Source organism: Azolla caroliniana, unplaced genomic scaffold, assembly GCF_043228905.1.
Source record: "Azolla caroliniana isolate FFs.n. ecotype wild unplaced genomic scaffold, voAzoCaro1.0.p SCAF_3, whole genome shotgun sequence".
Lineage (NCBI taxonomy): Eukaryota > Viridiplantae > Streptophyta > Polypodiopsida > Salviniales > Salviniaceae > Azolla > Azolla caroliniana.
This window is the reverse complement of record NW_028230438.1, coordinates 17931246-17953128: the sequence shown is the minus strand read 5'-3', so window position 1 is coordinate 17953128 and position 21883 is coordinate 17931246. Positions and strand designations below refer to the sequence as shown.

General features: G+C 43.1%; 1 protein-coding gene across 1 annotated transcript; it reads right to left on the bottom strand.

The window, feature by feature from the left end:
* Positions 1-20538: 20538 nt before the first annotated feature.
* Positions 20539-21393, bottom strand: LOC147866369 (uncharacterized). The gene has a single exon (XM_087316746.1). It carries the CDS (start codon positions 21391-21393, stop codon positions 20539-20541), a length of 855 nt encoding a protein of 284 aa, XP_087172872.1.
* Between the last annotated feature and the right edge of the window lie 490 nt (positions 21394-21883).

The window sequence follows — 21883 nt, the reverse complement described above, 5'->3', positions numbered from 1 at the left end:
ATTCCTTGGGATGAGTATGCATTAATGGAGCAATTTCGTTATGGCCTACGTAATGATGTGAAGGATTTACTCTTGACTTTCCCTGAAGAGCCAAAGTCATTGATAGAAGCAATTAGTCGTGCGGTACGATGCGATAACAGCCTTTTCGAATGACGTTCGGAACATCAGTTCTAGATGCCAAGGACACGATCAGAGCCCACTGACCCTTGAGTTGTAGCAAAACCTTTTCCAAGGGAGTCATATAATGCGTTTCCAACAAATAGTCCAACTCCGATGGAAATCGACACCACACGCCGTCGCGAACTATTATCGGAAGAGGAAAAGCAGTGATGCCGAGCAAATCGACTATGTCTTTATTGCGGTGGACTGGGGGATGTCAAGGATTTACTCTTGACTTTCCCCGAAGAGACAAAGTCATTGATAGAAGCAATCGGTCGCATGGTACGATGCGATAACCACCTTTTCGAATGACGTTCGGAACGTTAGTTCTAGATGCCAAGGACAAGATCAGAGCCACCTATGCCTCAGTTGTAGCAAAACCTCTTCCAAGGGAGTCATATAATGCGTCTCCAGAAAATACTCCAACTCTGATGAAAATCGACACCACACGTCGTCGCGGACCATTATCGGAAGAGGAAAAGTGGCGATGCCGAGTAAATCGACTATGTCTTTATTGTGGTGGACTGGGGCATATTGCAATGAACTGTCCCAATAGGCCAAGAAGATAGGTAAACCAAATAGTCGCTAGTATTAATTGTACTAAACCCGAGTCTATTTCAGTAGGAATATCTTATAGTCCTAATAGTACTAATAGCCCAAGTCTATCGAACAAATTTGATGCCCTTAGTCAGTTAGAAGAAGAGTTAAACGACTAAGTCCAGCCAAAATAGGAGCCATTTGGTTGGATGGCCTCAGATCTGTGCAGCTCATTAGTGGTTCCATTCCCTCTAAGCAAGTTAGCAACGTGTTCTTAGCTCAAGTTGCAGTTAGTTCTAAAAGTACCCCTCCAGTACATATCTTAGCACTCTTAGATTTCGGAGCTAATTCTTGCTTCATGGATAGGAATTTTGCACAAGCTCATCAGATATCCCTAAGAAAACTTTCTTGCCCAGCATCTGTAGCAGTCATTGATGGTTGTCCCATTGCTTTAGGAAATATCATAGAAGAGTCAAAGCCAATAAGTATTGTCCTAGATAATTTGGTGTGTGTAGTATCGTTTAATATAATTAGTAGTCGAGAACATCCCATTGTTTTGGAGTTACCATGGTTCGAATTACACAATCCAGACATAGATCGGAGAACAAGAGAAATGAGGTATCGACAACCCCAAGAACCTACTCATAAGTTTTCAACCATTTCGCTAAATCAACTTCGTGAGGAAGGACGCACAGAATCAATGTTTGTATTCGTAGTATCAATGAAACCTTCCAACACCACTAAGGAGGAATCAACAATTCAACTTCCAAAATCGTATCATCATTAAAATGATGTTTCTGATAAGGTAAAAGCTAGTACTCTTCCTCATCATCGACCGTATGATTGTCCCATTGATTTACAACCAGGAAAAGAGCCACCATGGGGACCAATCTACAACTTGTCAGCAACAGAGCTTGATGTTCTTCGACCTTACATAGAGGAAAATGTGGCAAACGGGTTCATTCGACATTCAAAATCTCCAGCCGGTGCGCCCATTTTCTTCGTCGAGAAAAAAAATGGCTCACTTCATCTAGTCGTGGATTACCGTGGCTTGAATAAGGTCACCATTAGGAATAGGTATGCACTTCCCTTGATCTGGAGTCTTTTAGAAAGGATTAATGGCGCCAATTTTTTTAGAAAAATCGACTTACGAGGAGCATATAACCTCATTCGGATTCGACGGGAGAGGAATGGAAGACAACTTTCTGCACCCGATATGGGCACTTCGAGCATACGGTTATGCCATTCGGCCTCACCAATGTGACTACAGTCTTCCAACACATGGCAAATGATATATTTCGAGACCTTTTGGACATCTGTTTAATCATCTACTTGGATGACCTACTAGTTTATTCAAAGACATAGGAGGAGCATGATTCTCATGTATTATTAGTACTAAGACGACTACGAGAACATGGTCTTTATTCCAAGCTGGAGAACTATAGTTTTGACTGTAGCCAGGTAGAATTGCCCGGCTATGTCATTTCCTTGGAAGGCATCTCTATGGATCTGGCTAAAGTTCAAACTGTGCTCGAGTGGCAGATTCCACGTTCGTTGCAAGATGTGCAATGCTTTCTAGGATTCACAAACTTCTATTGCAAGTTTATTCAAGACTATTCAAAGCTTATTTTGCCACTCACACAGCTTACAAAGAAGGGTCAATCGTTTATTTGGTCTAAGGAAGCGAGCATAGCTTTTGAGGGTCTCAAGAAAGCATTCACATCGGCTCCTATTTTAGCTTATGTTGATCCACAAAAACCATTTATCATGGAGGCAGACGCGTCAGATTTCACCCTAGGTAGTATTTTATCACAACAAGGTGACGATGAGAAGCTACATCCCTTGGTGTTTCACTCACGCAAATTTGACGTCGCTGAAATCAACTACGAGATACATGACAAGGAGCTATTAGAACTCGTAGAATCTTTTGCAAAATGGAGACAGTTTTTAGAAGGATCTCCTCATCAAGTCATTGTATTCAGTGATCACAAGAATCTTGCCTACTTTTAGAATGCTCTCGTGTTAAATAGATGACAAGCTCGGTGGGCCTAGTTCCTCATTCATTTTGATTTTAAGATTACATATCGTTTCGGCAAGCAACAAGGGAAGGCGGATGCATTATCACGACACTCGTATCTAGCTCCTCGTCCTGGTGATCCGGCCTTTGACAATAAAAAGCAAGTAATCCTGGGACCGACACGACTTCAAGCAATGTAGGTCTTTGACACTCCATTGGATTCCTGCATTATCGACACCATATGTGAAGATTTGAAGACGGATGTTTTCGCTCAAGCTATTCTAGATCAAATCGATTCTTCTCGGGCATCTTGTTCATGATCACAACAACTAGGTATAGATTATCAGCAATTCGAATGTCGTAATGGATTACTCTTCTTTAAGAAACTTTTGTATGTTCCCGATGGTTCATTCCGTCTTCGGATAGTACAAAATTGTCATGACACATATACAACCAGACATTTTGGTAGTACTAAAACATTGGATTTAGTACAACGATCATTTTGGTGGTCCCGTATGCGAAGATTTATCGAAGACTATGTTCGGACATGTGATACATGTTGTAGAGCGAAGATGTCGAGACATCATCCATATGGTTTGTTGGAGCCATTACTGATCCCAAGCAAACCATGACAATCTATCTCTCTCGATTTCATCACATATCTTTCGGATTCGAGGGGTTTCAATGCAATCCTAACAATGGTAGATCGATTTACTAAGATGACACGTTTCTGCCCTATACTAAAGAAATTACTAGTGAAGAAACTGTTGGAATTGTTATGCGGGAAGTATTTTGGCATCATGGTCTTCCCGACAGTATCATCAGTGATCGTAGACCGCAATTCGTCTCTAAATTTTGGAAGCATCTCTTTAAAATGCTCAAGATCACCTGCAACCTCTCCTCTGGCTATCATCCCCAAATAAATGGACAAGCTGAACGTACCAATAAAACATTGGAACAATATCTTCGGTGTTTCCTAAGCTATCAACAGGATGATTGGGAGGATATTCTACATTTTGCTGAATTTGCTTATAATAATTCTACCCACTCATCTACTAGGGTTTCACTATTCTACGCTTATATCGGCTATCATCCTTGCTGGTGTATGTTACAAACTCCTGAGTTACCCTCAAATCCTAGTGTAGAGGATCATTTAGAGTGGTTACGACGAATTCAGGTAGAACTATCTACCCACCTACATCATGCCCAACAAACACAAAAGGACTATGCGGATCGTCATCAGCTTCCATCCCCTTTTAATATAGGAGATCGAGTATGGCTATTACGACGACACATCAAGACTACTCATCCGTGTGACAAACTGGATTATCGATGGCTAGGCCATTTCCGTATTAATAGACAAATTAATGATGGTACTTTTCGCCGTGATCTTCCTCTACAACTACGTATACATCCAATATTTCATAGTTCTCTCCAAGAACCCTATCAGGACAATGCTATCCCAGATCGTATTACACCACCTCCACCCCCCATCGAACTTGAAGATGGACCTGAGTTTGAGGTTGTTGCCATCCTTGACTCCAAGATTGTTCGCAAATAGCTCTATTATTTGGTCGATTGGTTCGGATATAGTCTAAGCGAGCGTACTTGGGAACTAGTGACGGATTTGGCGAATGCTTGAGCTTTTCTTGAAGATTTCCATCGTTAATATCCGGACAAACCAGGTTCTCAATCAAAGATGACTCATAACACTCGTCGTTTAAAGGGGGGGGATAGTGTCATGATATAGCATAGTATGCCACTAAAAGGATTTGAACCCATGACCTTGTGTAACATGGGTTGAAGCCCTACCATTAAGCTATACATTCTAATACAAAAAATATTTTCATTTATTATTTCACTATAACAAATTGATGTATATTCTAGATTTCTCTGGAACATTCTAGAAACTTCAGGAGTACATCTGATAACACTATAAAAAGAGGCACAAGGCATTATTTCGAACCAATTCAGTTCAACGCTAGTCTTAAGCCTCCTAGCTATTCTTATACTTACTCTTCATATAATATATTACATGTTATCATCATTCTCTCTCTCTCTCTCTCTCTCTCTCTCTCTCGTGAGTCATACACACTCCCTTCATGTGTTTTTGTTGATACATTGTATTGCGTTCATGTGCACAATTTTTATTTTTAACTCAATACATTGTAACGAGTTGTGATGAAAATGTATTGAATTCATCTGTAAAGTTTTTTTTCCCCGAAAGAAAATATTTAATATGAATTTATTACATTTTATGGATTGTACTGAAATCTCGGTTTTTAAAATAATTGTATTGATGGTAATTGGACCTTGGAAATGTCGTTTACATGGCCTATACAATATTCATGTGGTTCTCAATCACCACTTCAAGCATCTAATGCTAATCTTGATATAGTTTTTCCATCCACAATAGAGAAACATTTACGTGGGACCAAAGATGACAAAACCAACAAAACTCCGGTGAATATGACTATACACTGGAAAAAGTTGGACGTTTAAGGAAGTCAACGATAGACATACTAAAAAAGAAATTACCAAGTCTAGAAATGTCTTAGATTGAAGGCAAACTTGATTTAGTGCACATAATTTGGAGAAACCATTTCATTCTAGATAATGACAATGCTTTGATTGGTACATTTGAAAATGAGGGGGAAGAGTCACAATTGTATATTAGCTATAGTTGTGACTCTCATGAAATTAGTGATCACAGTGATGCAAATAACTCCTAAATGTATATATCTTGTGGAACGATATGTAACAGATTTACACAACATTTTATCAAATGATATAAAAAAGTTTATTGTTTTAAAATCTTTCGCTTATGATTTCCTTAAGATCTAAAAATTATTAGTTGTAATTTCTCCTTAAAAATATACAAAGTTACTTTTCGTATTTGGCCAAATTTTGGCATTTTTCGATTTTACCAAATGGATTTCAGCTTTTTAATCAGGTTTTCGAGAACATGTGATACTAGTATCAAAGTGTTTTGTGAAATGGCCAAAAAAGCCCCAAAATCAGACGGAATATTCCTTATCCTTCCATTTGTGCGCGATCCTTCCACTTGTGAACATGAACGTGTTGTTGGACAACCCTAGATCTATGTAGACCATTAGTGGTTCCATTTCTTCTAAGCATGTTAGCAAGGTGTTCTCAGCCCAAGTAGAAGTTAGTACTACAAGCAACCATCCTAGATACCGAGGCTAATTCTTGCTTCATGGATGGAGATTTTGCTCAAATTCATCAGGTATCCCTAAGAAAACTTCCATGTCCAGCTTTCGTAGTAGTCATTGATGGTCGCCCCATTGTTTCTAGAAATATCGTAGATGAGTTGGAGCCTTTTCGTGTTGTACTAGGTAATTTGGAATGTGTAATATCCTTTAATATAATTAGCAGCCTTGAACACCCAATTGTTTTGGGGTTGCCATGGTTCGAACTACATAACCCCAAAATCAACTGGAGAATGCGAGAAATCAAGTCTCGTCAACAAGATAATATGAAACCCCAAGAAATTGCTCACAAGATTTCAACCATTTCACTACATCAATTACGTAAGGAAGGACAAAATGAAGCAATTGATTTATTTGTAGTATTAGTAAAGCCTTCCAATATCAACGAGGAAAAGTCAACAATTCAATTCCCAAAGAAGTATCAAGAATATGCCGATGTTTTTGATAAGGTAAAAGCTAATACACTTCCACAACATCGATGATATGATTGTCTCATTGATTTACAACAAAGAAAAGAGCTACTATAGGGACCGATCTACAATTTGTCATCAACCGAACTTGAGGTTCTTTGAGCGTACATGTCACGCATAGATAATATGCACAAGAGACTAGAAGAAAATTGAATGGATGAGTTGATGAATTGAAAGACTTTGTAATATATTTTGTTCACCTTGAGTCTAATCTAGGTGAACACACATATTTATACAAGTTCCAAGATGGAAAGACTTTGTAACTGATGTTGTTCACCTTGAGTGTAATCTAGGTGAACACACATATTTATACAAGTTTTGAGATTGAATATCTCTAGAATATACCCGAGAAATATCTCTAGGATATAGGATAGAATATTTCTAGAATATAACGACTAGAATATTTTGGAATATGCTAGACTATACAATACTAAACCATATTCAAATTCATATATAACTCAAGAGTTTCCATATGGTTTATCTAACACAACACTATGTATTGGGTGTGTCAAAGTTTCGAGTTTAGAATGCGACACTATATAGAGGAAAACTTGACAAATGGATTCATTTGACATTCGAAATCTCTAGTTGGCACACCTAATTTTTTTGTAAAGAAAGTAGATGGATCACTTCTACTAATTATGGATTACTAAGGTCTGAATAAAGTTACCATCATGAATAGGTATGGATTTCCCCTGATCTGTAGTCTTTTAGAAAGGATTAATGGTCCAAAATATTTTACAAAGATCGATTTACAAGGTGCGTATAACCTCATATGGATCAAACCAGGAGATGAGTGGAAGACAACTTTACTCACCCAATATGGGCATTTTGAGTATAGAGTTATTCCATTTGGGCTCACAAATGCACCAATAGTTTTCCAACTCATGGAAAACAACATTTTTCGAGATCTTCTAGAAATTTGTCTAATCATATATCTAGATGATCTACTAATTTATTCAAAAACATAGGAGTATGATTCTCATGTATGTCTAGTACTAAAACTACTACAAGAACATGGCCTTTATGCAAAACTCGAGAATGTAGATTTGATTGCAAAAAGTAGAATTCCTAGGCTATGTCATCTCCCTTGAAGGAATATCTATGGATCCAACTAAGATCCAAACAGTGTAAGAGTAGCAAACTCCACGATCTATACGAGGTGTGCAATGTTTCCTTGGATTCAAAATTTTTTATCGCAAGTTTATACAAGATTACTCAAAGCATATTTTGCCTCTCACACAACTCACAAAGAAGGGGCAATAATTTGTTTGGACTATTGATGCAGATGGTGCTTTTTTGGATCTCAAGAAAGCATTTACATCAACTCCTATTCTAGCTCATGTTGATATGCAAAAACCATTTATTATTGAAGCAGATGCGTCGGATTTTGCACTTGGTAGTATTTTGTCACAACGAGGTGATGATGAGAAGCTACATCCAGTAGCTTTCCATTCATGCAAATTTGACACTACTAAGATCAACTATGAGATACATGACAAGGAATTATTAGCTATAGTTGATTCCTTTGCACAATGGAAACATTTCCTAGAAGGCTCTCCTCATGAAATCACTGTATTCAATGATCACAAAAACCTCACCTATTTCCAAAACGCGACAAGCTACCTGGAGGCCTATCGGGCCGGAATGATAATGAGGGACATCCCAGAAGAGAGGCGGTTATCCGGATTCCCACAAGTAGTGACACCGAGCATCCATGCGGAGGTGCTCGAGGTTCAAGCTGACAGCTGGAACTGGGCAGAATTTGAGGGGCGGCTCCTCGAAAGGTACGGTTTCAACGACTCGCGCTGGTTGTCAAAACGGGAGTTCATGGAGTGGGTTGAGAGCCCCGGAAAAAGGGGGGAATACATCAGTGCTCCTCCAAGAGTTTGAAAGGCGATTTTCCCGACTCTTGGCGTTAGACCAGACCGTGCTCGATATGAGCAAGGTCATGTTGTTTATTAAGTCTGTTGACGCGCCGGACCGAGAGAAGGTTGGCCTCCTATTGGAGATGGATGAAGGGCTCACGATCGACTAGGCCATGGTAAAGAGGGTTTGTAGTTGTTTCGATAAGTGGCGGGATTGGAACAATAAGGGGTCGTCTACGGCCTGCCCGACCACAAGGAAGAAGTTGGAGGATCCGATTCTGACCTAGTCAAAAGAGACGAGACGGTAGCTCGAGTTGGGCACGGCCCCGACCAACGTGGCTGATGGACCTACCGGGGGCACGGATCTGGAGGAGCTAACAAGGATGGTGCGCGAACTCTAGATCACTCAAGCTCAAGGGGAGTGTGGCAGTCAAGAGCGTGATCGGCGCTCACCGAACGATCGAAGATGCATGTGGTGCGATAACGCCGGCCATATCCGAAGAGACTGCGTCGACTTTGCCGACGCACTGAGGAACAATGTGGTATATCTTTGGAACACTAGGGTGCATGCAAGTGACATGTGAAGGCCCCTAGAAATAAACAGCGGTCGGGGCGAGATGAAGAGGCTGATGGAGGAGGTTGCGGCACGGCACGCCAAAACCGTCCATTACTGGCATCCGTCGGTATTCGGGTTGGAGGGGAGAATAGCAAGGTGACGAAAGACACCGGATTCTGGCCAGTGGTGCTTCAAAGCTCCTTCAGGAAGAAGCTAGTGATGGAGGAAGCGGACTGCGCGGAGAGGTGGGTCCACGAGGTCACCGGATGGAATGAACCAGTCGAAGAAAACCGGCTTCGTGGAAGCCGCCTGCCAGAACTACGAGGTTCTGGTAGAATACAACAGAGCCGGAAAGGCCAGAGTGGCCGGTCCCGTGAACCAATATGAGACCCGGAGTGATTTGACGAGAAATGACGGAGGCCCAACCGGCTCATAAGAGAAGACGAAGTTGTCAAGCTTTCGGTTGAGCTCAGAGATAGAAAGGGCGATGGACCTACAAAAGGTCTTGGAGTAGCGGATCCTTGACAGTCGCATGGAGCTCACATTGCGTAAAAGTGCTAGGGATAGCGAAGAAGGAGTTCCATTATGGCATCGTCAATCTAGTGAAGAGAAAGCGACTTTTGTTAGAGTCAGAATCGGAGAAGCCGGTCGAGGTGAGGATGGCGTTGATCGATGAAGTGGCAATAGAGGACGAATACGCGGAAAGCCACTACATGAGACCACATTGGGCAGGAGTTGGTAGTAGCATTGATCGACTACGGATTAGAGATCAACCTAATGTCAATGGACTTCTACAAGAAGGGTAAATAGCCGATCAACACCAAGCAAGGGTGAAAAATACGCACGGCGACCCGAGCCACGGAGGAGCTACACAAAGCGTGCCCAAATGTTAGAGTAAAGGTCAGGGATGTCGAGATCAACCAACACTTATTTGTGCAAGAGACATCCTCCCATCCGGTGGATCTCAGTGAACCTTACATTACGGTGGCTCGTATGGAGACTAAAGTGTTGGAGAATGGTTCGGCATACACGCGAGTGAAGAACTGCATTCCGTCCAATTTTTTATGAGAAAACTAGATGGATCAGGCACGATTGGCGAAGTGCACTATGTGCACATGTACATTTGAAAATGTATATAAAATAAGAAGGAAAGTAAAGGCTACTAAAGGTGCTGATAGAGTTAATAAGTGGAGTAAGTGTGATGTGTACCTTCGCACGCATATATACGTAGAGGGTAGTGGGGAAGTGTGAAAGAAAGGGGGTTTTAATGTACTTTTCTAGAAATCGAGGCAAATATCTCCTCTTAAAAGAGGAATATTTGTCCCACATTCTAACGTCCTTTCCCCCTTGCACTATAAAAGGAGGGAGGGTCTCTTGTTAAGGGGTTCCCAATTTTTGATTTGGTGACCCAGTTTTATTGGTCCCTCGTTTTTTTAAGGTTTGGGGTTTTGCTCTACCTTCTGTGCAAGACCCCACTCGGCACGACGAGCCCAAGAGCTCCCTGACTGGCGGCTTGGCAGTAGACAGTTGCTGAAATTTGGTTTTTTTGGTCTGGCTCGAAGCCGGAGATATTTTCCTTGCATCGTATATTTTCTTTTTATTCTGGTTTCTGTGTATAGAAAGCGTGTGTTGAGTTAGTGTTGCGTGCATGTTCTTTCCTCTCTCTCATCCAGTTGCTTCCAGTACGTATCTGGAAATGCGTCAGACGGCGTCACAAATGACGTAACCAACACCGGCGGAGCTCAGTTCTTTCAGATCCGTCTCTCTCCGGTCCAAGACCCCGGTGGTCCCGCCTTGGATGCTACACGTGCGGAATCGTAATACTCTCAGCAGAGATGGCCGAGAGGATTTTTTAAGAGGGCTATCAAGGCATGGGGCCACGATAGTCCAGAGAGCCAGAAGAAACCCCACACATGTATAGGTAGGATGTTTTGCTTCTCCGACAACGGAGGGTGTACAATGATCGGCATCCGGGGCTGGGAAAAGAAGCAGATCGAAGGGAGGTTAATGGCATGCGGATCCTTGGGCACGGACGAAGAAATCCGTGGTGCCGTGTAGGTGGTTTCGTTCGACAACACCATCGGCGAGATCAAGAAGGTTGTCGAAGTGGATCTAAGCGGAGATCGGATGATTCCGGTTAGTTCAGTTGAGATCTACGAACTCATCGCGGACTTCGGGAAGGAGGTCGGGACGGATCGGGTCGTCCAAGTGAGCACGAAGTACAAGACTGTGGACTGGAAGATGACGGCAGTTGCGGCTCCCTTGCCGGAGGACAGCTGGGGGCGGATGAAAGGGGTCGTGAGCGACTTGAGTTTGCGAGATCCGGCCGACATAGGACACCAGTTCACCGAGGAGACGCTACGGAAGCTGAAGATCAGTGGGGGTGGCTTCCTACTACCCGTGGAGGAGGACCGGTTTCTTAGGATGCTGAGAAGACACAAGAAAGCCTTCACATTCTCTCCGGGGAGATCGGGTGCATTGACCTGACAATAGTAGAACCGATGATGATCTTCACGGTACCACATGTGCCGTGGAATGTCAAACCGATTCTGGTACTGAGGGCTCACATCTCGAAGCTGATGGAGCTTCTCATGCAAAAGGTGGAGATGGGATTTGTCGAGCCGTCGAGTAATTCCTATTCGAATCGGTGGTTTACGATGCTGAAGGAGTACAATACACTGCGCTCATGGTGAATGCGATGAAGACGGTGTTGAGGGACTACATCCCGGACATCACCATGCCATTCTTGGATGACATTCCGATCAAGGGATGTCCGAAAGACGCGAAAGACGAGTCGATCGGGGTGGACGGATGTCGGATTTTTGTCGCGAACCACATCTCTGACTACAAGAAGATACTACAGAGGCTTGAGGGCGCTTGGCTTAGCTTCTCCCGAGAGAAGTCGGCTTTCGAACAATCAGAGATCCTGGTGGTGTGGAGCGATGAGCACACGGAGGCAATCCGGAGACTGAAGGAGATGCTAACGACGACATCGGCTCTGCGGAAAGTGGTGTGCAAGGCGGACACTCCGGTTTACGTGAGTGTGGACACGAGTCCAACCGGAATCGGATGGGTGATCAACCAGGAGGACGAAGCCGGCGCGTAGTACCCCATCTGCTTTGGTGTGAAGGTGTTAAGTGAGCGGCAACAAGGATGTGCCCAAGTTAAACGCGAACTATGGGGTATCCTTTCGGTGGTCAAGGCCGATAAGGACTATCTAATCAGAGCGGAAGTAATCATCGAGATGGACTGCCTGCCGATTCTCGACATGGTTTACGGATGCGCGACTTCGGCCCTGGCTGTCATGAACACATGACCATTATGGTGTCACCCGGACTTGAACATCGAACCTTGTAATCCATAATTGAAAACCTCAACCATTAAGATAGCTTATTTTCATATGAGAGGATAAAAGCTACTTTTTGTATTAGATTGATTACTGTAAAAACTCTAGATCATTCTTGAATGTTCTAGAATGACTTAGAACATTCTAGAACATTATAGAAATCTCTAAGCTATTCTATAGGAACTTATAAATAAGGGCATACATGTATTCTCAAATCAATTCGAATCAACGCTAGTCTTTAGCTCTCATTACATATCTTGTATTCATTCTCTTTCTTTCTTTATCTTAATACACCCATTCTTCTCTTAGCATTTTGTTCCTTTCTTGTCGTGTTCCCTTATATCCTTCTTCCATCACTCTATCTTTTATTCTTGGTTCTGACAGTTTGATTCAAATTCCCTCTCTCTCTCTCTCTCTCTCTCTCTCTCTCTCTCTCTCTCTCTCTCATCCTCCTCTGTAACCATCACGAAACCATGGCCGCCATTAACTTAGAAAAATATCTCACCCTTGTTGCAGAAATGGAGAATCTTAAATTCAAGTTCGCATCTCTTGAAGTAGAGAATCAACGTCTACTTGGGGATCTACAAAAGGTTACTATAGAGAAGCAGCAACAACAAGAGTTCACGTGACGGGTTCAACAGTTAGAGTCGACAATCGTAGTGTTACCACAACAAAGGGTAGAAGGTCAAGGACTTATCAACGAGCCCAAAATCAGCCTCCCAACTAAATTTGATAATTCAAGGGCGCATTTCCGAGGTTTCTTGAATCAAGTATGGTTGGTGATTCAAATGCATCCCACACGTTATCCGACAGATGCATCATGAGTCAGGTTAGTGGGCACTTTATTGACTGGCATAATGTTGTCATGGTTTGCTCCATTGCTAGAGACAAATTCTCCTCTACTGAATAATTTTGAGGAATTTATCAAAGAATTAAAGGCTTGTTTCGGAGATACTGATGGGGTGAGAACAACTATCAACAAGATTCGTACACTACGTCAAGGTGATAAGCCAACTTCGACATATGCAGCCAATTTCCGTCTCATCTCAAGTGATATTCCTTGGGATGAACAAGCCCTAATAGAGCAATTCCATTCAGGCCTTCGTAGTGATGTCAAAGACTTACTTCTTACATTCCTCGAGGATCCAATGTCACTTATAGAAGCTATTAGTCGAGCAATACAGTGTGATAATCGCCTTTTTGAGAGTCGATGTGAGCAACAACAACAAATAACAAGATCATGATTCATACCAACTTATGCATCAGTAACGACGCAATCATCCCCAAGGCAAACATATAGCCCTGCTCCAACTCCAAGGCAAACACGTAGTCTAGTCCCAATGGATAGTCCTACACCCATGGAGATCGATATCACTCAATGACGAGGACCATTGTCAGACGAAGAGAAGCAACAACGCCGAGGAAAACGTTTGTGCTTATATTGCGGAGGTCCAGGACATATAGCCATTCATTGCTCCCATAGGCCGAGACGTCAAGTAAATCAAATTCACTATGACAATAAAAATGAGTCCAACATTTTAGAAGCAGTTAGTGAATCTAATATTATGAATAATCCACCCTTGTCCAATAAGTTTGAAGTCCTCAGCCAATTAGAAGAGGAGTCAAACGAATAAGTCCAGCCAAAATAGCCATTTGGTTGGACAACCCTAGATATGTACAACCTAGTGTGGGTTCCATTTCTTCCAAGAATGTTAGTAGAGTCTTCTCAGCCCAAGTACAAGTTAGGACACCGAGTTGTCAACTTCAATTCCAAGACCAAAAACACCATGGATAGAGATTTTGCCCAAAAACACCAAATATCCTTGCATACACTTCCTTGTCCAGTTTACGTAGTAGTGATTGATGGGCGTCCCACAATTTCCGGGAAGATATTCGAAGAGTTTGAGTCAATACACATACTCTTAGGTGATTTAGGATGTGTAGTTTCCTTCAACATAATCCGTAGTCCTGAGCATCCAATTGTCCTCGGTTTGCCATGGTTCGAGCTACATAACCCTATGTCAAAGATAGCTTGCAGAAGCGTTAGAAAGAAGAATACACATAGAGAGAGAGGGAGAGTACGCGGGAGAGACAGAGAGAGAGAGAGAGAGAGAGAGAGCAAGACACACTATATTTCAAAATTATATGAATACTCTGTGTTCTCTATATATTTCTACAACGCGCTCATCACACAGGATTGTTAGAAGTACGGTGTACTTCAATGCTCACACGAGCATCTGACACTAACTACGAGACTATAACTGTCTAGTAGTCTAACCTATACTAGGCTTTTGGTTACGGATTGGATCCGGCATACCGGCTCCCCAGCTCACCGGTCCTTACTGCTTACCGGCTCGGTTGCTCACCGGCATACCAATTCATCTCGCTTATTCAGCTGATCCGGCTCCAGTTGAGCTTGCAGCTCAACACTCCCCCTCAAGCTCAACCTGAGGTAGGGTCGTAGTATCAACCTCTGTGGTAGCCGGTTCTTCCAACCGACTTCTCCTGGCATCGCTTCGCCTTGCTCGCGCTCCTTGTCCGGTCCGGTCCCGTTTGCCGCGACCCCTTTGGTTTTGCGCGCCTCGACCTCCGGCATGTCTGCTCAATAGGCCCATCTCAGCTTCTTCGCTGCGATAACTCCGGCGCTTGCCGATCCGTCGGTTCCACTGCGATGGCATCGACTTCCTCTGCGTCCGTGTCTCCTTGGCCTCTTGTTGATCCGACTCATCCGGATCCGGCTGTTGATCCGAATCGATTGTCTCCGACTCGTTCCAGCTCTTGTCCGAATCAGTATCCTCCAATTCGATTTTCGGCTTCAGGCCTCTCACCACATCGGACCACGTCCGGGTCTTGGCCTTCTCCTTGCTTCCCTTGGCTTCTTCAGTCGGTTCACCGAAGTCGAATTCTTCATTCGACTCCGCATCATGGCCATTACGATTGTGATGACCTCCGCATAGCATGCACTTCTCTTCCTGAGTGTACACTTCTTCTTCACAGGCGTAGATGTTTGCAGCAGAGGTTCTCAACCCAGGCGCTCTAATACCATGTCAAAGATAGTTTGCGGAAGCGTTAGAAAGAACAATACACAAAGAGAGAGAGAGAGAGAGAGTACGCAGGAGAGAGAGAGAGAGAGAGAGAGAGAGAGAGAGAGCAAGACACACTATATTTCAAAATTATATGAATACTTTGTGTTCTCTGTATATTTCTACAACGCGCTCATCAGCGCTATTTATACAAGTCCACACGGGACTGTTAGAAGTACGGTGTACTTCAGTGCTCACACGAGCATCTGACACTAACTACGAGACTATAACTGCCTAGTAGTCTAACCTATACTAGGCTTCTGGTTACGGATTGGATCCGGCATACCGGTCCTTACTGCTTACCGGCTTGGTTGCTCACTTGCATACCGATTCATCTCACTTATTCAGCCGATCCGGCTCCGGTTGAGTTTGCCGCTCAACACCCTAGAATCGATTGGAGGCAGCGAGAAATTTGGTGCCCTTCAGTAGAAAATATCATTGCCAAGGATCGAACTCAGGATTATTCTCTTGAAGAATATAGTTCTACCAATGCACTATCTCCTTTTCATCAAATTTCAGCCATCACATTGCAACACACCAAGTGGGAGGCAATGATGACCTTTTCTTATTTGTAGTATCAGGGACACCTTCTAGTGCCACTCAAGGGAATTCAGACATCCAAATTCCCAAAAAATATCAAGACTATGCTGATGTTTTTGACAAAGTTAAAGCTAGTGTTCTTCCAAAGCATCAGTCGTACGATTGTCCTATTGATCTCCAACCAGGAAAAGAGCCACTGTGGGGTCCGATTTACAATTTATCATCCACTGAGCTTGAGGTTCTTCGAGAATACATCGAGGAAAATCTTGCACATGTGTTTATTCAACATTCAAACTACATTTCATACTCGGTATGGTCATTTCGGGTATACAATCATGCCTTTCGGGCTTACAAATGCACCCGCAGTATTTCAACATATGGCAAATGACATTTTCCAGGATTTCTTGGATATCTTTCTTATCATCTACCTAGATGATCTGTTGATTTACTCTAAAACACAAGAGGAGCATGATATACATGTGCGGAAAGTACTTGAACGCCTAAGAAAGTATGGTCTTTATGCCAAACTTGAGAAATGTAGTTTTGATTGCAAACAAGTCCAATTTTTGGGATACACTATTTCATCCAAGGGTATTTTCATGGATCCGGCAAAAGTCCAAACAATATTGGAATGGGAACCCCCATGCTCAGTTCGGGACGTCTAGTGTTTCCTTGGATTTGTGAACTTCAATGGCAAATTCATACGTAATTATTCAAGCATTGTGTTTCCCCTCACCCAACTCACCAAGAAAAATCAAGCATTTTTTTGGAGTATCGAAACGGACAAGGCTTTTACTAAGCTGAAAGAGGCATTCACATCAACATCTATCCTAGCGCATATTGATCCCGAAAAGCCATTTACTTTTGAGGTGGATGTGTCAGACTTCGCATTGGGGAGTATCCTATTGCAACCAGACGAGGACGGGCAGACTCATCCAATTGCGTTTCACTCAAGAAAAATTACTATTTCAGAGGTAAACTATGAGGTGCATGACAAGGAGTTACTAGTTGTGGTCGACTCATTCGAGCAATGGCATCATTTTCTAGAAGGATCACCTCATCAGATTATCATTTATAGTGATCACAAAAATCTCACATATTTTCAAACAACTCAACTATTAAATAGATGACAAGCTCGGTGGGCCCAATTTCTAACGCGTTTCGATTTCAAGATCACTTTTCGCCCCGGAAAACAACAAGGGAAAGTAGATGCTTTGTATCGGCATTCATATCTAGCTCTTTGACTTGGAGATCTGGCCTATGAAGGTGTTCCTAGATGATTTTGCGGTATACAACCGAAAAGGGGAACACCTAGAACATCTCGGGTTATGTTTAGAGAAATGTCAGGGGTACCGGTTGAGCCTGAATCCGGCGAAATGTGTGTTCGACATGATGAGTGGGAAATTATTAGGACATATCATGAGCAAAGATGGCATTGCAGTTGATCCGGATAAAGTAAAAGCAATTTTGGGAGCATCACCGCCGATAAATGCCAAAGCACTAAGTCGGTTTTTAGGCCAGACCCGGTGGCATAGCCGAACACTTCGGTATTTGGCCGATTTTGCGAGACCCTTACATACGGCCTTACACCGAATCCCATTCCAATGGAAGAAGCCGGAGGACAGGGCATACCACACGCTGAAAATGATGTTGTCATAGGCATCGATGGTACAACCTCCGGATTGGACTAAGGAATTTCATGTGTTTGTGGATGCATCCAACATCGCTATTGGTAGTGTTCTCATGTAGCTCACCCAACCACGGTGGTACCAACTGGTTTATTACGGCAGTAGGAAGCTCTCGCAGGTAGAGCGAAATTACTCGACGATAGAATGAGAAGCCTTGGGGATGGTGTACAGTGTAAGGACGTTCCGCCACTACCTTCAGGGACGAAAATTTTCCTTTCACGTGGATCATTCATCTTTGCTTTACTTGGTGTCCAAGTCACCCTTAAACGGCAAGCTAGCACGGTGGACGCTGCTATTACAGGAGTTCGAATTCGACATCTACCACTGACCGGGAGTGCAACATGCAGTAGCAGATTACTTGAGCCGGTTAGAATCCGGGGAGGCAAGCAACGGAGTCCGGGACGAGTTTCCGGATGCGCAACTGTTTAGGGTAACCACGGAAAACACGGCAAACGAGACGATGGCTGATGAAGACAAGTGGCTTATGAATATTCATTATTTTCTGAGCTCCGGACTGCCTCCGAAGGAGTTAAACCTAGACGAGTGAAAATGGTTGGTCGTACAAAGCCGTCACTTTTGTTATACCATAAAGGAGCCAACGGAATTTGACGACGTGCGGTCCGGAGCGAATAAAAAAACGCAATCCTACGAGAAGCTCATTGTGGAGTGGGAAGAGGCCACTATGCCGGAGACGCAACGGCAAGGAAAATATGGAGAAGCGGATTGTGGTGGCCCACAACACTAAAAGAAGCCATCCAGTATGCAAGGGAATGCGACCTCTGCCAAAGAATGGGCCAGCCAACGGAGAAAGCAAGGATGCCGCATCAGCCGGTGTTACCGTTGGATCCCTTCCAACAATGGGGATTGGATTTTGTCAGGCCATTCAAACCACCGGCGATGAGAACTGGTAACCGGTATATTATTGTTGCAACGGATTATTGCACGAAGTGGGTGGAACCAAAAGCACTCAGAGATAATACTGCGGCATTGACAACGAAATTTCTATATGAGCACATTTGGTGCCGTTACGGATGTCCGATCGAGCTGATTAGCAATCAGGGCGAACACTTCCTCGGACAAGTGGTGGAGAGCTTAACGACATTCTATGCAGTGGTGCACAAGCGCATTACGTTATACTACCCGCAGGCCAATGGATTTGCAGAGTCCACCAACAAGATACTTCAAAATATTCTACGGAAGATTGACAATGAAAACCGAACCGATTGGGACACGAAGCTACAGAGCGCGCTATGGGCATACCGAACAACATATAAGACAAGTATCTGGACAACATTGTTCCGGTTAGCTTTTGGATTGGAAGCAGTAATGCCTATGGAGTTTCAGATTCCCAGTTTATGAATACAGGTCCGGGAGAGGTTGAGCGAGAAAGAATCAGAAAAGCTTTGGCTGACCAATAGTGCTCTCTGAAACGGCAAAGAAGTGGCTAACCCAGAACGGACTGGAGGAATTCCTCCGGCTAGTCGAAGAAATCACGGAGGACACTATCTGAGCCCTCATCGGTCTACCAGAGGGAGGGCTTTTCTCCATCGAGAATCCTTCCCCAGAGACGCTGACAAAGTTCTTCGGCGAATACTCCCTCACCAGCAAAGCGTACCGGACACAGGGCAACGAAGATGCCCTGTTTCGAGAAGTAGCCCGCGTGCTTCATGAATACAGTTTCATACACCCTCGCCCTCAGGTGATGCCTAAGAACAGGGCCAGTTTCATCATCGCAACATACGAAGGGATTTCAGTGGATTGGTCGGTGATCACCGCCGATTCATTGTGAGCGGCCATCCAATCAATTGTGGATGGAAAGAAGTTCTGGACCGCGGTGACGCCCACCAAGCCATCTAAGCGGCAACAAATCCTCGCCAAGCACACTCCCGGATGGTCAGAGGGAGGATTGGCGCAAAAGGAATAGGAACCGTCAACACAGGCAGAAAAGGAAAAACCAAGCCGGAAATAGCAGGCGAAGAAGGAGGCACCGACGGAGCTACCGGTGAAGCCCCTAAAAATAAAACTGTGTCGGCAAGCACGAGAGCCACCCACCTTGGCTCAAAAGATTAACATTGAAACTTAGGAGGAGGAGGTGGACAAAGAACCCGCCGACAATCTCCAACGTCGCCAGTGAAGATGCGACGCGGAGGAGCACGGGGACGGATTAGATCCGGTGTCGCGTCGATCTCGGCGTATGAGAGAAAACGAAAAGAAAATCGTGTATTCGGGAAGTAAGCACCGAGCTTCTTGTCAAAGAAAGAGGAGAAATGGAAATAACTTGTATTGATATTTGAAGATGATTACAAAATATTTCTTGTAAAATAATATAGCTTGTCCCTCATATTACAATAATATTCCTCGTCTCATGTTCTCCCCTTCATTCTTTTCCCTTTCCCTCTTTAAATAGGTGCCCCCATGCATATGATGCATGTGAATGTACAAGATATGCATGTAATGCATGAAATGCATGTGATGCATGATAGACATCCCACGCATTCGAGCTTTCATGTATGAAAATGTACATGGTATAATTACAAACATTAAAATATAAATTTAAAAGACCAAATGTCCTAGCCTAATGGTATGTGCCTTGTGTTTGGTATGTGAGGTCGTGGGTTCAAGTCTCTCGAATCTTATTCAATACAATATTTTAGTTTATTTTTCTATCGTGAAGCAAATCCTTCACGACACCTAAACCCCCACACGCTCCTATTCATCGAGGCCTCGCACTTTATGTAACCTTTTACAAACATTTGAATAAGCTCATATAAATTGGTAGAGGTTATTTTCTCATCATGGCATGGAAATGTCACGACATCCTCCCCCTCTAGACCTCCGCATCCTCTGGCATGCGCCAACGAATGTCTCCTTCTTCAGCTTCATGGATGTCATCTTCATTGAGCAAGTTAGTGCTTTGATCTTCCCTTCTCTTGAATAGCTTAATTCGCTTTCCTGCAATTGGTAACTTTAAAGCAACTCCATCCATTTCAGTTAGGAAATACGTTGCCTTTTTATTCACTTGTCTAATGATATATGGGCCTGAACTATCTTTTGGCAAATTTGCGAGAAGTACTATGTTGGTTATCCAAGCTACTATCATAAACTATGACCCAATCACCTTCTTGGAGCTTTCTTGGTCGAAGGCGATCGGTTTTATCAAATCTTTCTTTGTTCCGTAGTCGACATTGTTTCATCCTTTCTGTAGCTATTTGAACATCTTCATCCCTTCTTTCTAGTTGTCTTATTCTAAGAGCAAGCAAATCTTCTCGACTCATTTCATCTGCCCATGGCAAGGCCACCCAGGAAAATACTGATCGCTCTACTAGCATAATTGATTTTTGACCAAGTATCAATTCTAATGGCATAAAGCCAGTTATGGAACTGTGAGTAGTGTGGTCAGCCCATAGTGCATACGGTAACAAATGAGGCCAGTTAGCTATCTTGCCATCACAAGCTTTCACCAAAGCTTTTACTATAGGACTATGTCCACGCTCGGCCTCCCCATTAGCTTCAGGGTTATATGCCATAGTTAAGGACACTCGAATTCTCATTCTTGAAAAAAATTGTTCAGCTTCGTTAGAATCTAGTTCTCCTCTGTCTGCAACAATCTTTCCAATGCACCCGTACCTACATATCACATCTTCAAGAAGGATCTTACAAACAGCTGAAGTGATTTTTTGGCGTAGGGCTCGGCCTTCCACTTGATTTGTCAAATCTTCTCTTGCCAATACAAGATATCTCATTTGCCAAACCCCCACAAGCATCATTACAATATCCACAACCCATTTATAATGTAGAGATAAAGAATAAGTAGGTTGCAACCCATCACGATGCCGAATATTCAAATACATTTGGCAATTCTCACATGATTGTACATAATCTGCAACATCATTGTACATTCCAGCCCATCAAAACTTCTCTTTTAATTTCGAGTAGGTGGCCCAAACTCCATGATGACCTGCCCATAAAGTATCATGAAATTCAAATATTAGTTTTTGTTGCTCTTCCCTTCTTCCAACCACTCTTTGCGGAATCCCTTTCACAACTTTTGGATGTCTCCAAAGATATCCCTCATGAAGAAAAAATTTATAAGTTTTCTTTCTTATTTTATGACTTCACCATGTTTCATCTTTCTCATGAGTACTCAAGTATTTTCCAATTTGTAACATCTCCCCTCGTACTCAGATTCACGAAGAATAACATGAACACCCAAATCACATGACCCCTTCAAGTTACAATTTATGAAAAAGAAATCAAAACTCTCATCTTCTTCATTAGTCATTACCATAGTATTTTTATCTTTAAACCTCACTCTTGAGAGCATATCGACATCTGGGTTATCCGTTCCTACAATGTGCTTGATTTCAGAACATAGTGATTTTATGTAAG

Excerpts from the sequence above, each read along its gene's own strand:
- LOC147866369 (XM_087316746.1), bottom strand. The coding sequence starts at position 21,393 with ATGTACAATGATGTTGCAGATTATGTACAATCATGTGAGAATTGCCAA.